Source organism: Scyliorhinus canicula, chromosome 3 (assembly GCF_902713615.1).
Source record: "Scyliorhinus canicula chromosome 3, sScyCan1.1, whole genome shotgun sequence".
Classification (NCBI taxonomy): domain Eukaryota; kingdom Metazoa; phylum Chordata; class Chondrichthyes; order Carcharhiniformes; family Scyliorhinidae; genus Scyliorhinus; species Scyliorhinus canicula.
Genome location: NC_052148.1, coordinates 157,051,221 through 157,071,106, shown reverse-complemented (window position 1 = coordinate 157,071,106; position 19,886 = coordinate 157,051,221). Strand labels below are relative to the sequence as shown.

The window sequence follows — 19,886 nt, the reverse complement described above, 5'->3', positions numbered from 1 at the left end:
TCATTCCCTCATGCTGGGGCCTGGTCTCCCACCTGAAGCGGTCCCTTGGGTAGCGGTTTGCTTTTTGTTCAGGGCCCGCTCGCCGTGTTGGGGGTGGGGGCAGGGGTGCCTGGTGTTGCCTCACCTCTCCCCCCCCCCCCCCTCCGTCGGCGTGTTGTTGTCCCTTGCCAGGGGCCCCTTATTTCAACCCAGCTATTGGTTTTCCAGCCGTGTTCCTCAATAAACTTGTTTGCTTCAGCGGGGGCTGTGAAGAAATACTCTCTTTTTGGTATGTGACCCAGTTTCTCTGGGTACAGCATACCAAAACTCACTTTGTTCTTGTGAAGAGCTGCTTTCGCTCTGTTGAATTTGGCCCGTCTCCTGGCGAGGTCTGCCCCAATGTCCTCGCAAAGCCCAATGAAGTGTCCTTCCCATTTGCAGGTTCTGTTTTGCCTGGCCCAGCGCAGGATTGTTTCCCTGTCTTGGTACTGGTGCAGTTTAGCTACAACTGCCTGTGTTGGTATGACTAGGGGTATTACGGGACCTGGAAATGTGAGCTGCCATTGGTGCAGAGGACTCGCTGCCCATTGGCCCAGGTATGTCATGTGCCTGTCAGCCGATTGGCTGAGAGATAGGTAGCTCCGCCTACGAGGCAGGGTATAAGAGCCCGTGTTCCCCCGGCAGTCTGCCATTCTTCTGTACGTCTGCTGCCAGGTACACTTCTTGTGTATTAAAGCCTATCATACGGACTTTATCTACGTTTCGTGTCCATTGCTTGTGCATCACTGCCCTCAGGTGGTCCCCTGCCCTGGGCTTCGGGTGCAGCGAACGGTGTGCTCTGTCCATTTCTGGTGGGTTGGGGAAAGTTTTCCTCTGCATTACGTTGTCCAGCATCACGGCCATGTAAGCCGTGGGGTTTCGACCCTCGATCCCCTCTGGTAGGTTCACTATCCTGATAGTCCACTCTGCCCTTCAGGCTCCCCTGCGTTGTGCCCGGTCTTGCCACCTCCTTCTCCAGGGCCGTGATCTGGTCGCTCATGTCAGTCGCAGCTTTTTCCAGCTCCTTAATGGTCGCCTCTTGGGCTTCCAGTTTCTCCTCTTAGGCTTTCAGTTTCTCCTCTGCTCTGCCCAGGGCAAGCTGCACCTCCGCCAGGGCCTTGGCCATTGCTGTCTGCACTGTGGCCTCCATGTCTGCTCTGGCCTCTGCCTCGTTTTCCTGCTGATGTTCCCTCAGCGCCTCGGCAAAAGCTGCCTTCCAGTTCCAGTTCCCCTCTGGCCCGGGGCGGGGGGGAATATTCCTGTCTGACCAATTATTTTTGTTGCGGCGAACCTTCCGTTCCCCCGCTTCGTGCGCCAGTTAGCTGGTCTGAGCGGGCTCGCCCATTGCCCCGTCTGCTTTTGGTGCTCTTTCTCCCTCTGCTTTTGCTCCCTTCTGGCATTTTTTTCCCCCTCCCCCTTTTTCCCCCTTTTTCATTTCCCCTCCCTTCTCTCCTTTAACACAATTTTTAAAAAAATACTCTTTTCAGGTAAATTTTTTTTTTTTTTAAATAGTGAAAAAATGTCTCTCCCTTTAAAACTTGGAAATTTAAGTTCTTTATTTTCTCCCCCTCACTCACCCAGGGTTGAGAGAGAGAGGCTTCTGGTCGGGCTGGGAGTCCCTCTTTGTTCAGCTGCCTGCCTCGTGGTGGTCGCCGCTGGGGGGGGGGGTCCCTGCTTTGGTTTGGGCTGCCGCCCGTCCTGCTCCGCGTTCTGCTGTCCCACGCTCTGCTGCCGTGTGTGTGTGTGGGGGGGGGGGGGGGGGGGGGGGGGGGTCGTCGGTCGTTCCTGCTGGCTCTGTCCTCCGCTCGGTCTACTCTTTGGTGCCGCTTCACTTCCTCTGCCGCCCACACTCTGCTCAGCGGCGGGGGGGTGGCTCGGTCGGGGAGACTCACAAGCTTGCGCTCTTAGGCGCTAGCTCTGTTCAGGGACGCGATTCTCCTCGGCCGTTTCTGAGTCTCTGGCTCCGTCTCCTCTCGCACACTTTATTTCCCTCCCACGGGCCCCAGCTTACTGCTGGTCCGGTCCATTGCGGCTTTTTTTTTTCCGTGCTCGTACTTTCGGATGAGCGTTGCGTAGGTTCTTTCTTTCTTTTTTTTATATATATATATACACAAAAAAATCCACAAAAAGAAAAAAGAACCCCCCCCCCGGACTAAACAAACAAAAGAAAACTGAAAGTTTAGTCCTTTAGCAGGAGCTGCCCGGTGCACGTCTTCCCCCTACAGAGCTCTACCGGAAGTCCTAAGGGCATACTTAAACCATGCCACAACACCCAGTGGCGCCACAGAACTCCAACTCAGTAATATCCGTCGCCGGGCAATCAGAGAAGTGAATCCACGACATTGGCCCTTTCCCCTCCAGCAGCCCCAGCAATTCCGACAACAAAAAATGTGCCACCAAAGGGCACAGTGTCATCTAAAACCCACACTATCCCTGACAGAACCTTCAATAACTTCTCCAATAACTCATCCAGCTTTTGACACCCCCAGAACATATGGGAGTGGTTCACCGGCCCCCTCTCATATAGATCCTCCACTCCCAGGAAAACCCCACTCATCCAGGTCCGTGCCATATGGGCCCTGTGCACCACCTTGAATTGTATAAGTCTCATCCTCGCATGAGGAGGTCGGGGTGATCCAATGCATTATTTCACTCCAGGTCCCCACCCCATCGCTATCCCCAGTTCTTCCCACATCTGCAAATGTCTAAACTGACTCACCCTCTGCAACTCCAACCTCTCTCGCAGTGCATCCAACCCTACAAACTTACCATCTACAAACAGGTCCCTTACCTGCTCTATACCTACCACCTCCCATACATTGCATCCATCCCTCCAGGTATAAACCTGTGATTCCCACATATTGGGGACAATGCTGACATATGTCCAAGCTTAAAATGCCTCCTTGACAGGTTCCAAAATTTGATCGATGACACCGCCACAGGAGTGCTAACTTATCTCCCTGGAGAAAACATGAGTGGAGCCATCGCAAGGGCTCTCAAACCCATCCCCTTGCAAGAGGCCTCCTTCACCTCCACCCATTCTGACCCCGCTCTCCCCACCATTTTCTCTCCTTCTCAGCGTTTGCCGCCCAACAATAATACAACAGGTTTGGAAGCACCAGCCTTCCCCATCTGCCTACCCCACTGCAAAAAAGCCCTACTAATCCTCAGTGTCTTGTCTGCCCAAACAAATTCAGAGATCGATTTATCCACCCTCTGGACAAACGCATTAGGAAGGAAAATTGGAAGGGATTGAAAGATAAATAAAAATCATGTCAGCATGTTCATTTTCACGGTCTGTACCCTCCCTGAAAAGTCTGCCAGTCCCCTTTGACCCCCTACCAGACCACTCAGATTCCATTTGTGCATATTGCCCAGTCATGAACCATTTGAATTTCCAAATAGCAGAACCTTATCCTGGCCACCTTGAATGGTAAGGCTCCAAGATTCATACCTCTTCCCTGGGCATTCACCAGAAAGACCTCACTTTTTCCCACATTTAATTTATACCCCCAAAATGTCCCAAATTTCTCCAACAGGTCCATAATCCTTCCCATACTCTCCAGTGGATTTGCCACATAGAACAATACAAATCATTGGTGTACAACAGTACCCTCTGCTCTCTAAACCTCTCAACTCCCGTTATAATCTCCTGCCACTCATTCAAGGCTCTGATTACAATCATAACTAACACGAACAACAACAGAGACAATGGACATCCCTGCTTTGTCCCCCTATGCAACCTAAAATGCCCTAAATTCATTGCATTCATCCTCACACTCACTGCGGGGGAGGTATATAATAACCATACCCATGCAACAAATGTCAGCCTGAACCCAAAGCTCCTAAGAATGTCAAACAAGTACCACCACTGAACATGGTCATAGGCCTTCCCAACATACATTGAAACGGTTACTCTGCGATGGGGTCGTAACCACATTCAATAATCTCCTGGTATTACTGGACAACTGCCAGTAATCCCTTTAAGAATCTCCGTCTAATTTTCCAAGACCACATTCGGCCCACACCCCTCCAACCGCCTCGCCAACAGTTTGACCAATACCGTCACGTCTGTATACAATAACAAGATGGGCCTGTAAGACCCACAATATTTATCCTTCTTGGGGATCAACAAGATAGAAGCTTGTGCCGGCGTGACCTGCACCTTCCCCTTCACCAACGATTTGTTAAACATACTCAAGAGATGAGGTACCAATTCCACCAAAAACTGCTTATAAAATTCAACCAGGAAACCATCCCTGGCACTTTTCCTGATTGCATCAACCCCACAAGCTCCAAAATCTCCTGCAGCCCCAATGACGCCTCCAATGCCTGTCACTTCTCCTCTTCCACCTCCGAAAACACCAATTCACCCAAAAGGTACCCCATATCCACATCCTCCCTCTTGGGTTCCATCTATACTGCCCATGCCCCCCCACTGCTGCCCTCACCTGCTTAATTTCCTGTGCTGCTGCCTGAGATGGTGGGCAAGCAGGCGGCTAGCCTTTTCTCCATTCTCATACTGAACCCCCCTTAACTGGCGAAGCTGATGCACTGTCTTCACCATTGTCAATCGATCAAACTGCCCCTGTAATTACTTCCTTTCCGCCAACAGTCCCTAGTCAGAGCCACTGGACACCTATGATCCACGTCCAGAATAACTTCCAACAACCTCTGCCTCTCCTCCCTCTCAACTTTATCTCTATAGGCCTCATAAGAAGTAACCACCCCCTGTACCACCACTTTTAATGCCTCCCAAACGTGGCCACAGAATTCTTCCCATGTTGATTATACTCAACATAATTATTTATCACCAATGGCACTTTATCACAATGTGGTGATCTAACACTGTATATATGTGTGCTTGCAGTAGGGGGATGTATGGCCGTACCTGTATTACAGGTTTCTCCGGTAAGCCCCTGCTGGCTAGCTCCGTCCACAGGGAGCAGTATAAATATTTGTAAGTTTCACTGAGATGCCATTCTACAGCCGCCGCCGGAGGAATAGCATCTCACTGTAATAAAGCTTCTCTTGTACTGCACTCGAGTCTTTGTGTACAATTGTTAGTGCCACAATTTATTACAGTGAGATTTTCCTTACACCATGGACATCAGGATTAAACCTGACCGCCTGCAGCTGGATCCGCAGTTGCCCCACGCCAGGAAAGACTTAGTTCACTGGCTTGCAGATTTCGAGGCCTACATCTCTTCAGCGGACCCCCCACCTTCGGAGGCTCAAAAACGACAGCTTCTTTACTCAAGACTCAGCTCCAGCGTGTTTCTGCTAATTCGAGATGCGCCTAACTACGCCCGGGCCGTGGAACGTCTCAAAGAGAACAGTCGACGAACACCCTGTTTGCGAGACATCTACTCTCTACGCGCGTTCAACAGCCGGGTGAGTCGATTGAGGACTTTTGGAGGGCCCTTATACCTCTAGTACGAGACTGCGACTGCCAGGCCCTCACAACCACGGAACATTCCGATTTACTCATGCGGGATGCCTTTGTTACGGGTATTGCATCGGACCCCATCTGGCAACGACTGCTGGAAGGGGTCGCTCGGGGCCGCTCTCGATCTCGCGGCCACAAAGACTCTGGCGCTATCAATGACGGCCGCCACCCGTAGTGCGCGATCCTACCCCGCTAGCCACTCGGCCCACCTGTCCTACCCCTCGTGGACCCCACAAACGGACCCCCGGCCCACCCGTCCTACCCCTCGTGGACCCTGCAACCGCCCCCCCCAGCAGCCGCCCCCGCGCACTACGCCTGCGCTGCTCGCCGCACCGCGCACCCTGGGGGTCCCTGCTGCTACTTCTGTGGTCAGCAGAAGCATCCCCACCAGCGCTGCCCAGCCTGCACCGCGACCTGCAAAGCTTGTGGCAAGAAAGGCCACTTTGCAGCGGTGTGCCAGTCCCGGCTGGTTGCTGCTATCGCGCCCATGACCCCCCCCCTCGCCTCAGCCGATCGAAAAATGGGCCCTGCCGTCCGCTGCCCCCGACCTCACATACAATCAGTGGGCGCCGCCATCTTTCGCCGCCCCCGCCATGTGCGCATCATGGGCGCCGCCATCTTCACCCTCCACCTCCACCTCCATGGGCGCCGCCATCGTGCCCGCCACCATCTTGTCCCGCCCCCACAACGTGCGCTCCATGGGCGCTGCCATCTTGTCTGCCGCCATCTTGTTCCTTACAGGTACTCCAGACGCCGCCATTTTGTCCTCCCCTCGGGACAGGACCATGGGACCCGGGTCGCTGCCGCTACTCGTCGGACTCATCAGATTCGTCGGCCGATCGCCCGCTACTCGCCTCCGTGATGCTCGACCAGTCCTGTCCTCGCAACCTGGCACCCTCTTCCACGACGGTGCTCGTCAACGGCCACATGACGCCCTGCCTCATTGACTCCGGGAGCACCGAGAGCTTCATTCACCCGGACACGGTAAGGCACTACTCCCCTGCGGTCCATCCCGCCAACCGGCAGATCTCCCTTGCTTCCGGTTCCCACTCTGTCCCGATCCGGGGCTTCTGCCTGGTTAAACTCACTGTACAGGGCGTGGAATTCGACCGTTTCCGTCTGTACATTCTCCCCAACCTCTGCGCGTCATTCTTACTGGGCCTGGATTTTCAATGCAACCTCCAGACCCTCACCCTCAAATTCGCCAGACCCCTACCTCCCCTCACCGTTTGCGGCCTTGCGACCCTCAAGGTTGAGCCTCCCTCCCTCTTTGCCAATCTGACTGCAGATTGCAAGCCTGTTGCCACCAGGAGCAGACGGTACAGCACCCAGGACAAGGCCTTCATCAGGTCCGAAGTCCAGCGACTGCTTCGGGAGGGTATTATCGAGGCCAGCAACAGTCCCTGGAGAGCCCAGGTGGTAGTGGTTAAAACTGGGAGAAACACAGAATGGTCGTGGACTACAGCCAGACCATCAATCGGTACACGCAGCTCGACGCGTACCCCCTCCCTTGCATATCTGATATGGTCAATCAGATTGCACAGTACCAGGTCTTCTCTACAATTGACCTGAAATCTGCTGACCACCAGCTCCCCATTCGTAAATCTGACCGTCCCTACACTGCCTTCAAGGCGGACGGTCGCCTGTATCAATTTCCTAGGGTTCCCTTCAGCGTCACTAACGGGGTCACGGTATTTCAACGAGAAATGGACCGAATGGTTGACCGGTACGAACTGCGGACCATGTTTCCGTACTTAGACAATGTCCCCATCTGCGGCCACGACCAGCAGGACCATGACGCCAACCTTGTCAAATTTCTCCACACCGCATGTCTCCTCAACCTCACCTATAACAAGGAGAAGTGCGTTTTTAGCACAGACCGTTTAGCCATCCTTGGCTACATTGTCCAAAATGGACTACTGGGGCCCGATCCCGACCGCATGCGCCCCCTCATGGAGCTTCCCCTCCCCCACTGCCCCAAGGCTCTCAAACGCTGCCTGGGGTTCTTTTCTTACTACGCCCAGTGGGTCTCACAATACGCAGACAAGGCCCGCCCACTGATCCAGTCCACCCAATTTCCCCTCACGGCCGAGGCACGACACGCCTTCGATCGTATCCGCTCAGACATAGCCAAGGCTGGGATGCACGCAGTAGACGAGTCACTGCCCTTCCAAGTAGAGAGCGACGCTTCAGATGTCGCCCTTGCCGCCAATCTAAACCAGGCCGGCAGACCCGTGACATTCTTCTCCCGCACACTCCATGCCTCCGAAATCCGACATTCCTCTGTTGAAAAGGAGGCACAGGCAGTCGTTGAAGCTGTGCGACACTAGAGGCATTACCTGGCCGGCAGGAGATTCACTCTCCTCACTGACCAACGGTCAGTAGCCTTCATGTTTAACAACACGCAGCGGGGCAAGATCAAAAACGATAAAATCTTGCGGTGGATAATCGAGCTCTCCACCTACAATTACGAGATCTTGTATCGCCCCGGCAAACTCAACGAACCCCCAGATGCCCTCTCCTGAGGTACATGGGCCAGCGCACAAGTGAACCAGCTCTGCGCCTTGCATGAGAGCCTTTGCCATCCGGGGGTCACTCTGTTGTACCACCTAGTCAAAGCCCGCAATCTGTCCTACTCCGTTGAGGAAGTACGGACAGTCACCAGAGAATGCCAGGTCTGTGCGGAGTGCAAGCCGCACTTCTACCGGCCAGATCGCGCGCGCCTGGTGAAAGCGTCCCGTCCCTTTGAACGCCTCAGCGTGGATTTCAAAGGGCCCCTCCCCTCCACCGACCGCAACACCTACATCCTTAGTGTGGTCGATGAATTCTCTAGGTTCCCCTTCGCCATCCCATGCCCGGGTATGACGTCTACCACCGTCATCAAGGCCCTTGATTCCATATTCGCTCTGTTCGGTTTCCCCGACTACATCCACAGTGACAGGGGATCCTCATTAATGAGCGATGAGCTGCGTCAGTTCCTGCTCAGCAGGGGAAACGGGCAGGTAGAGAGGGAGAACGGGACGGTATGGAGGGCCGTCCAGTTGGCCCTACTGTCCAGGAACCTCTCAGCCGCTCGCTGGCAGCAGGTCCTCCCTGACGCGCTCCATTCCATTTGGTCACTGCTGTGCACCGCGACTAACCACACACCCCATGAACGTGTTTTTGCCTTCCCTAGGAAGTCTACATCCAGGGTGTCGCTCCCGACTTGGCTCACGGCTCCGGGTTCAGTCCTTCTTCGAAGGCATGTCAGGCACCACAAGGCGGAACCCCTGGTGGACAAAGTACGCCTGCTCCACGCAAACCCCCAGTATGCCTATGTGGAGTTCCCCGACGGCCGCCAGGACACAGTCTCGCTCCGGGACCTGGCTCCCTCGGGTGCCGATCCCATGCCCATGCCCCTTTCCCCCCCCGCGCCACCCTCCTTTTCCCCGGCGCCCCCGTATTCGTCCCCACCAGATCCATCCCTCGTTCCCCTGCACACACTGGAGGACATGGAAGATTTCAGCTCGCTCCCGGAGTCATCCCGCCACTGGCCAGCACCAACACCGCCAGCACCAGCACTGTCGTCACATTTTGTTTTGCCCTTTTGTAAATAGACCACTTTATGTATTATAGTTCCACGTCACCCCCGCCGGACTCATTTTTTACAGGGGGTGAATGTGGTGATCTAACACAGTATATATGTGTGCTTGCAGTAGGGGGATGTATGGCCGTACCTGTATTACAGGTTTCTCCGGTAAGCCCCTGCTGGCTAGCTCCGCCCACAGGGAGCTGTATAAATATTCGTAAGTTTCACTGAGATGCCATCCTCCAGCTGCCGCCAGAGGAATAGCATCTCACTGTAATAAAGCCTCTCTTGCACTGCACTCGAGTCTTTGTGTACAATTGTTAGTGCCACACACAAAACATTTTATTTGCCAAAAGCACCAGCCTCTGCATCTGCCCCTTCTCAAACCTCACATCCACCCAATATGGCACATGGTCCAAATTACGAACCCTGGTTACTCTGTTCCCATGATCCCCAACAACACCACCTTCTCCACCACAACAAAATTGATGCAGGAGTATACCCGATGAACATGCGAGGAGGAGTATTCCCTCTCTCCCCGATGCCTAAATCTCCACAGGTCCACTCACCACCCATCTGGTCCATAAATACCACCAACTCCCTCATAATCCCCAACCCAGTCATTGACTTGGGACTTGAACTATCCACCCAGGGGTCCAATATACAATTAAAATCATGCCCCACGATCAACTGATGGGAATCCATCTGGGATGGACACCAGCAACTTCTTCATAAATTCCGCATTGTCTCACTTGGGCATGTAAACATTCACTAGAACCACCAGTGCCCCGCTAAAACCCCACTCACCATCAGAAACCTACTTGTACCTCCCTGGCGATCACAAATGCCTTTTACTGAACAGTATCACAGCCCCCCCTCGACTTAGAATCAAACTCTGAGTGGAACATCTGTCCCACCCATTTCTTCCTTAACCGCATCTGATCCTTCACCCATAGATGTGTCTCTTGCAGGAAAAACACATCTGCCCTCAGAGTCGTTAGATGCGCAAACACATGAATCCTTTTATTCTGACCACTTAACCTGCGCACATTCCATGTTACAATTCTCACCGGGGGTTCCTGACCGCCCCCTCTGCTAAGGTACACCATCATTGCCGAGTCTAAACCTGCCCAACCATCCATCCCCTCACTAACCTGGGCCCGTCCAAAATGGTCCCCTCCTCCCCAAATCCCAGCCAAAAAACCAACTGGGTCACCAGCCCACTCCCCTTGCGCCCCACAGCCTGGGCTTCCCAATGCAGCCCCCACTCCCACACTGCTTCCATTCACTAGCATACCCGGCTAGCATGGCGACTCCCATCTGGAGGTCCGAACAAAGGACCCCACCCAACCTACCCCACCCCCAGCTCTGCTTCCTCCATACCGTCCCCTCTTCGATCCACCCCCCCAAACCACCTTGTGCAGAAACAAACCACCAACTACATACCAAATATTACATGTACATAGCACAACTTTAAAATGTATCAGTAATAACAAAACAACAATAAAAGGCATACATGTGCTGAAACGCCCCACATATCAATTGCAGACAAAAATTGGCGCAAACATAATAAGTCATAATCCATACAAAAGTTCCAACACGAGCCCTCCCCCAACCCATGCTCCATGACAAAGTGATTTGCCTCCTCCGGTATCAAAAAGTACTGGTCCCTGCCCTGCAAAGTCACCCAAAGTTTGGTCAGGTACAGCACCTTAAACTGAACATTGAACCAAGACGGCTGCCTTGGTCTTGTAAAACCCCTCCTGTTCCTTGGTCAGGTCACCCCCAATGTCTTGGTAAATCCGGATCTGATTCCCCTCCTAGCTACAGTATTGAGTCGCCCTGGCCCACCTCAGAATCTTTTCTTTATGCTGGAATTTGTGCATGCGCACAATCGCCGCCCTCAGCAGCTCCCCAGCCCTTGGCCTCTCTCTCAAGGACCGAAGGGCACGATCCACCTCCTGGGCCTTATCAAAGACCTTCCCCTCCACCAACTTCTCGAACATCCTCGAGACACAGCCCGTGGTACGCATTCCCTCCACTCCTTCCCGCAAACCCACGATTTGCAAGTTTTGCCAGCTGGACCGATGTCCTGGTCGTTCATCCTTGCAAGCAGCACCTTTTAAGCCTCCCCCAGCATTGCCATCTCCACTTCCAACAAAACAATCCAGTCACTATGATCCAACAACGCCCTTCCCACCTCTAGGATGGTTGCACCTTGCACTTCCAAATGCTTCTCCACACGGTCCAAAGTCCAGCGAAGTGGGGCTACCAGACCAATCACCCTGACGAAAATTCCTCTTAATAAAGTCCATCAACTGCTTCTCAGACAGTGTGGCAGATGCCGACGACCTTTCCCCCTCTGCCAGTTTTTCCAAAGGTGCTGTGCCATGAGCATCCTCCAACACCCGAGCTAAGGCTCTAACTGACTTTTGTCAGGTCAGGTACCCAACCGACATTCCACCCTGAGAAACCACCACCCCCTTTCACTTCATCCACAAAGGTCACCATCAAATGGGCAGAAAAGTCCAAAACTAACACCTCCAAGCAGGAGACACCTTGTGCGTGACCGATCAGACTATGGCTGACACCAGAAGTACCGAAACAGGAGTTTAATGGAGTTCCCGTACCAGCCTCCCCGAACATGCGCCGGAATGTGGCGACTAGGGGCTTTTCACAGTAACTTCATTTGAATACTACTTGTGATAATAAGCGATTTTCATTTAATTTCATTTTCATGTCATTCTGAATTAACTGAAGAGCCAGTTGACAAAGAAGGCTCAGCAATGTTCCTGGAGGAAAATACCAGGCTGCAATCAGACATGTAAGCATTAAAAGAGAGAAAACGGTTATAGTAAATTTGTGTTGAAGAGTTTGAGATAATTAAAACTTTACTGAACCAAAGGGGGAAAGGAGAAGATAAAGAATTGTTGCATACAGGAACAACAAAAAGTAGAAAACTTGAATCTCCAACTCAACAGTCACGAAAAGACTTCACCACCACTTCTAAAGCATACCAAGTGAATGCAGACGTTTGCAAAATGAAGCATGAAGAGTCTCAGAAACAATTAGCAGAAGTGCAATGACAAAATGTGATTCTGAGGATGGCACAAAGGAATTAGGATTTGCTAAGAGAAAACTATTCAGTGCAGAGAACCAACATTCACGTACGAAATATGAGTTTGTTAATTAAAAAAAGAGAACTGAAATGTCGCTCACAGGAAGTAGAACACTTGAAAGTAGACTTAAAATTCCTAAATGATAATCTTATAAAAGTAAAAGATAGATCTTCAATTAGAACTTGATGAACTTCAAGTAATAGAAGTCTTTATTAAATATCGTGAAAAATACCTGCAACCACAGTAAGTAGTGATGAATCAGAACTTTTGGTTGAATGCAGAATTAACAATCAAAACTGATTAAATTCTTGAACTTCAATTCAATTTGAAGAACATGAAGGATGAGGTGCACAATACGGAAGAGCATAGCCAGACTTTGAAAGCAGATAAGGAAAATTCTAATAAACCGACTTGAGGATTGAGTGAGTGAATCGAAAGAGTCTAAGGAGTGACCATGGAAGAAAGATTCTGAAAGGAACTGGATGTCCAAGTGAACTTGTTAAATTTGAATAAGAGTTCCACAGATAAACTTTGAAGAAAAGACAACTGAAATCACCAAAGTAGCTGCTGAGCTGAATGAAAAGATCCATAGTTTGAAAAATAATTTGAAAATAAGAGAGGAAGCAAATATTGGGGTGAAATTGTGAAATAAGTGTAAACAAAGGTTCCACTTTTGAAACATTAGCTTCCAACAAGGGCACGGCATGCCCCATCTGGGAAAAGAAAACCCGATCCCCATTCTATAAATCAACGGAATGATCATTGCCTTAGGAATAGGGCGGCACAGTGGTTAGCACTGTTGCTTCACAGCGTCAGGGTCCTAGGTTTGAGGGGGGATCTTATTCAAACTTACAGGATACTGTGAGGCCTGGATAGAGTGGACAGGATGTTTCCACGAGGAAGAAATATTGAACCAAAGGACGCCATCTCAGACTAAAGGGACAGTCCTTTAAAACTGAGATGAGGAGGAATTTCTTCAGCCAGAGTGTGGTGAATCTGTGGCACTCTTTGCCGCAAAAGGCTGTGGAGGTCAAATTACTGAGTGTCTTTAAGACAGAGATAGATAGGTTCTTAATTAATAAGGGGATCAAGGTTATGGGGAGAAGGCAGGAGAATGGGATGAAAAAAATATCAGCCATGATTGAATGGGCCGAGTGGCCTAATTCTGCTCCTATGTCTTATGGTTTTATGGAAGGAACGGGACAAACACAGAGAGTCCAAACAAAGCAGACCGGTTGTTAATGAGAAGAAACTAAATTCCAGGGAGAGCAAAAAGTTAATCAGATGGGACAACTAAATACCTGAAGCACAGAGTACTACACTTTCAACTCCGAACGAAGAAACGCTTGCCCAAAGAAACTGAGACTTCTCAATATGATCAGAAAAACATATGGAAGAATTGTCAAGCCTCCAGACTGCCTGAATTTATAGTCAGAGACTTGGTGGGGTGGGGAGGAGAAGGGGTAGCACATAATGAAGATTGTACTGTAAATATGTTTGAGTAAAGACTTGGGGGGAGGTGTGATATAGGGATGTTTGACATAACAAGGATTAGTGTGGTACTGGAGAACAGTACCACCCACAGTATGACGTAGAGTCATTTAAAAGTGGACTGAGTGCAGTGGTATTCTAGCAGAAGCCAGCATGGAGATAGGACCCAGTTAAATCTAGAGCCTGGAGATGTATATAGCTGAGTTACCAATAAACACCTAATGTTCAGGGGCAGCACGGTGGCACAGTGGTTAGCACTGTTGCCTCATTGGGCAGAAGTCCCAGGTTCGATCCCAGCTCTGGGTCACTGGCCGTGTGGAGTTTGCGCATTCTCCCCATGTTTGCCTGGGTTTCACCCCCACAACCCAAAGATGTAGAGGGTAGGTGGATTAGCCACGCTAAATTGCCCCTTAATTGGAAAAAATTAATTGAGTACTCTAAATTTATTTTTAAAACACCTAATGTTCAACCATACAAGCCTCCAGACCTTGGACTGAACACTGTTTCCAGATGGCTGTAAACTGTTTCTCCCATCTGGTCCTGTTTCACACCTTTTAAACAGGGGAGCACAAATAAAATGCCTCAAAAGCACTCAGAAGCTCTTCTTGAAATGTGGTGGCAATGACCTTAATGACTGGGAGGAGCTTGCTACCAGTTGTTCACAATGGCAACATGTCCATTAAGCTGCATCTTGCTTTGAGACATGTCACATCCTCCAGATATTTTGAGCCTTAATGGTGATAAAAATAGGAGTGGCAGAGAGAAGAAAGCTAATCCTGCACTCCAGAATTTGCTACTTCGTGGGACAGCATGCTCATGTGCCCAAATGTATGTTTTCAGTCACAAGAAGACCCATAACAGAAACGCATGACCGAGTTGACATCAACCTCAAACCGAAGGACAGCCAACAATGATGATTATAGTCTGAAGTTCTTAAACTAAATATTAAAGCTGTAAAAAGATATTATGCTGTTATTTCAGCTGGCACTATGCTTAAGTGGAACAGTGTCAGAGGCCAAAGTTCAGAGTGGGAATGAATTAGAGAATGAGAGTACCACAAAATATACCAGATATGGCTTTGCAGGGGACTGAGGTTGAGGATAAGGCCATCTGTAGTTGGTAAGAGGGCATTTTGTACAGTATTATTCTGAAGTTCCGGATCATAGAACGTGTACGCCATCTAGTGTGCATTAGGTAACTAATCTTCTTACATTTTTATTCATTAAAGGTGTTATATCAATATAACATTTTGTTGCATGCATAGGATATTGAGGAAATTATGCTAAGCACCGCTGCTACCTCCCCTCACTTGCTGAAGCCAATAACTTTGGTCGATTGGGGCAGCACGGTGGCCTAGTGGTTAGCACAACTGTCTCACGGCGCTGAGGTCCCAGGTTTGATCCCGGCTCTGGGTCACTGTCCGTGTGGAGTTTGCACATTCTCCCCGTGTCTGCGTGGGTTTCGCCCCCACAACCCAAAAATGTGCAGAGTAGGTGGATTGGCCACGCTAAATTGCCCCTTAATTGGAAAAAATAATTGGGTAATCTAAATTTATTTTTAAAAAAACTTTGGTCGATTGAAGCTGTTGATACCAAACAGACCACAACTCCTCTTACTTGTTCTCCTGCAGTAGGACTTTGCACTTCCTGTCACTGAAGTTAGTAGACCAGCATTCGGTTGGGGCCTTCATTGTCACCAAGCTGCTCTTCCTCTTCTTTAATAATATCTTCCCTTTCAGCCATGGTGGAACTTTAAATTCTGGAAGTTAGGCCAATTGCTAGAATTCCAAGTGATTTGGAGCGAGGATGCGCTCCTCACACACACACACACATATCCAAACACCATACACACACACTACCCATATTTAACCAGGTTAAAGTCCAACATGTTTGTTTCAAACACTAGCTTTCGGAGCACTGCTCCTTCCTCAGGTCACCTGAGGAAGGAGCAGTGCCCCGAAAGCTCGTGTTTGAAACAAACCTGTTGGACTTTAACCTGGTGTTGTAAGACTTCTTACTGTACTCACCCCAGTCCAACACCGGCATCTCCACATCATATTTATACACACACAGACACCATACACACACACTCCCTATATGTGCACACACACACACATGCACACACACACAGACAAATGCCATCAGGCTGAGAATTTCCAGCATTATCTGTTTTTACTTCAATATCACATATCTGCAGAGATCGCTTTAGTAGCAGGATAAAAGAATTGTATCACGCCTTCCAGATATTTTAACAAATGAAAACTAATTTACCTTCATGGTGGGTGTGAAGCTTCCAGTATGAGGACTTCTGGCAAAAGATCTACTGATGTTACTTTCACTGTTTGCCATGGCTATTTGCTGAAATCTTCTTTCATCCTGCCAATTTAATACAGTACAATGATTACTTTTTTTCAAAATCAATGAATTTATAAATAAACTAACTTAAGCCAGAAAAAGTTTTTCTAATATAAAAATCTTCATGATAAATTTTAGTCTAGAGTTGAAAACTCTGAATAAAAAACTCAGAACTCAGTTCAGGATTGCAAGGAGACATCTAATTGGCAAAATAAAAAGCTACAAAGCAGTTGCACGGAACAAGCACTTTTAATTTTTGACACTTTAGAAACATAGGATGGGGCTCCCGCCAGCGGAGAATCGGGACTGTGTTCCACTGGTGCTAGGAGTGTCACCAAGGTGATATTCTCATACCTTTACTATGTACAATTATGCTTAGCGGTGAACACATTGATTTCCCTACACTTACTGGTCTTGGATTGTCATTTTGACCAAGGGCCCCGTATCAACATCCAGAGGCAGGACACCTCTGCCTTAGAACGCAAATGTTGACACCCCCGCTGACACTGGGAGCACCCCCAACCCCTTATCGAGGCACACCATCCCTTCCCCCACCATTGGATTAACGGGCCCATCCCCCCCAACACCATGCATGCATAAGAGTTATTGAACCACACCACACATGCATGACGGTGACCTGACACCTGCACCCCGCCCCTTAAGTCCTCCTTCAGGCCCTGCCCCCTGACACCATGGCACTGACACCCTAGCTGGTGTCTTGTACCCCAAGGACGATCAAGGAGGTTAGCCCATTGCACATCTGTCACTGTCAGGCTTCAGAAGGAAGGTCCCCCAAGAGTCCTGAGGGTAGGTGGGCTCAGGCTGTGGGTAAGGGGTTGACCCCAGGACCCTCCCACAAGATGGGGGTCCTGTGTCTGGACTGCCACTCCAGCCGTGGGCAACCTGAAGATCATTCTTGGCATGGTAATCTTAGGCAGCTCCCTGTTCAAAACCATCATCCTGGTCTGACCTGTTTAACCTATGACATCACCTTCTAACTCTGAACAGCTCTTTTCTAAGCGCAGAAAACTAGAAGCATTGTTGAAGTGGCCAGTGTGGTGATATGCATCACTGTAAATACACAAGGGGTTAATGTAGGTACACTGCAACTAGGTAAACACTAGAGGAGGCACCAGAGACATAATGACACACAGACATTCAATCAATAGGTCAGTAAGATAGGACACGATCAATGGGCAGTAAAGACACACCCAGAGGTGACACTACCACAAGGGGGCTACCCATATAAAAGGACAGGGCACACAGGCTCTTTCTCTTTCCATAGGCGACACTCAGAGACACAGGGGCAGATCAGGAAGTATCACACCCACCGCATGGATTAGAGCAGACTGGTTAGTTACATTGAGTTACTATAGCAAGATTAGCAGGAGAGTCGAACTCAAGTAGGAGAATTGTTAACTGTTCAATAAATGTGTTAAACCTATCTCCAAATCTGAACCTTCCTTTGTCAAGAGTATACAATCAAGGAAGCAGCTTATGCTACATGAAGAAGCATAACACAACATGGTACCAGTTAGTGACCTGTTGAATCCCTCTAGCTCAACTCAATAAATCCGTGCCTACCAGCAACAGCACCCAGGCAAGATGTTCGAGATTCTGGTTTCACAGCAGCTCAGGTACCACAGCAATCTCAGTGCAAACTGGCGTGAATTCAGGCAGAGATTCAAGATCTATCTGGTAGCGTCCGACCTAGATGGCGTGGCGGATGCAGAGAAAATAAAGCTTCTGCTCACCATTGCGGGTGCAAGTGCAGCAGAAATCTTCAAGACATTCAAATACTCAAAAGGGCAAGACAAGAGAGACTTCCAGACAGTCCTGGACAAGTTTCAAACATACTGCGAGGAACACACAGGAGAGAACGGTAAAAGAGGCACCAATACTCACTACGGGACGAAGGTAGGCCTGCAAATGCAGAAAACGTCAGTTTTGATTGGCAGCCATCTTGAGAAAGGAGTTGCAGATGCGCAGTTGCGCAAAGAGCGCATAGTAAAGGAAAAGCGATCTACGCCTGCGCAATCCATTCCTACGCTCTACGTCACCAGCGTCATGACAGGACAGCACGGTAGCATAGTGGTTAGTACTATTGCTTCACAGCTCCAGGGTCCCAGGTTCGATTCCCGGCTTGAGTCACTGTGCGGAGTGATGTGCAGGTTAAGTGGATTGGCCATGCTAAATTGTCCTTAGTGTCCAGATTTCCCTTAGTGTTGGGTGGGGTTGCTGGGTTATGGAGATAGGATGGAGGTGTGGTCTTGGGTAGGTTGCTCTTTCCAGGAGCCGGTGCAGGCTCGATGGGCCAAATGGCCTCCTTCTGCACTGTAAATTCTATGATATGATTCTATGACATCAGACCATGCCCACTTAAAGAGGAAATGTCCCAAAAGAATGGAAAAAAATTTTAAAGCCGGGAAACACAATTCTTTCACGTGGAACGACAACACAATGCCTGAACTTCGACCAGTAGCTGAAATTAACATCCACAGAATCCTGCAACGAGCAGTTAGCACCACCCAAAGTAATGATTTAGTCCTTGACGACTACAACTCAGACATTGATTACTTCTTTGGACATCGCGAGCACAATGACAGCACCGACACAAAAAGTGATGATATGGTCTTTGAAGACTACGACTCAGACGAAGATTTCATCTTTGGAGATAGCGACCCCAGTACCAAATCCGAACTGCAACGCGATGTGTTGTACAGTGAAGAATCCGACACAGATATGGACGATTTCTTCGGATTGGGGAATCTTCAGCCCAGCATAAATGACATCCTGACTGCAGGATAATGCTGCGGCCTGACGCCAAGAGACAAAGAGTGGTACAAGCCCACAGAGAGCGGACTGCTGCCGCACAGAGAGTGGTCCATGCACCGAGAAGAGTCCCCGACTCCACACAGAGAATGCTCCACGCACCACGAAGGGTCCCAGCCTCCACACAGAAAGCGATGACAGTCTCCACAGCGAGACCAATGCATGATTCCACACAGGGAACGCTGCAAGGCTCCACAGAGAGAGTGACACAAGCCTCCACAGCGAGCTTGTGGACAGACTCCACGATGGAAGCAACGCAAGACTCCAGAGCGCAATCCTTGCATGAACAAGGCCATGAAGGTCTAGCAACCTCAAGTGAACAGCAAGCAAGACTATGACAGTCTACCACGCTCAAGTACACAGCAAGAAGACTATGACAGTCTACCATGCTCAAGTGAACGACAAGAAGACACTGAGGCTCTACCCACTGTATGTGCGACAAGTGACGACGGCATCCCACTTCCCATACCAGATGTGCAATGTGACAGACCTCAACTAGTGTATACAGAGGCATTCGACAATCACAGAGAGACTACTGGTGACTCCGGTGACACCACATTAATTCAAACCTCATCCGCTCAAGCCTCTCCACAAGGAAATGTATTCCTGAACATTTTGACTCCGGATGGGGAGCATCACAAAACCTCAGAAGATTCAAGTGAACCTGAAATGACTCTGGACGGGGAGCATCAAGGAACCTCAGCTGACACAGGTGAACCAGAAAGGGCTCCAGACGGGGAGCATCGACAAGCCAAAGCTGATTCAAGTAAGCCGGACATGACTCTGGATGGGGAGCGCTGCGGACTCAGTGACGACACGCTCAAGGAAACAGCAGATGCCACAAAGGATGCTGACACGGGTAACTGTGTGAAGGACTCGTATTATCCACAGAGGGTGGTCACTAAGCGCAACAAACACAACAACAAAACCTACAAATCTAACAACGAAGACAACATCAAGAAGCGTACCAGAGGAAACAACGTCGACAACAAGCATGACAATAACAACAACAATGGAACTACGCTTGGTACAACATGGTACAACTTTGCAAATGC

General features: G+C 49.7%; 1 protein-coding gene across 12 annotated transcripts in view; it reads right to left on the bottom strand.

The window, feature by feature from the left end:
* The window catches only part of LOC119963039 (protein FAM184B-like), a 595,873-nt gene that overhangs the window by 56,426 nt on the left and 519,561 nt on the right, over positions 1-19,886 (bottom strand). For all 12 annotated transcript variants that reach the window (XR_005460015.1, XR_005460013.1, XR_005460016.1 and 9 more), the window contains one exon: positions 15,916-16,020. Coding sequence is in view for 8 of the 12 variants with exons in the window: in XM_038791545.1 (XP_038647473.1) it covers positions 15,916-16,020 (105 nt within the window). In the remaining 4 variants the exon portion in view is untranslated. The remainder of the gene's footprint in view (positions 1-15,915; positions 16,021-19,886) is intronic.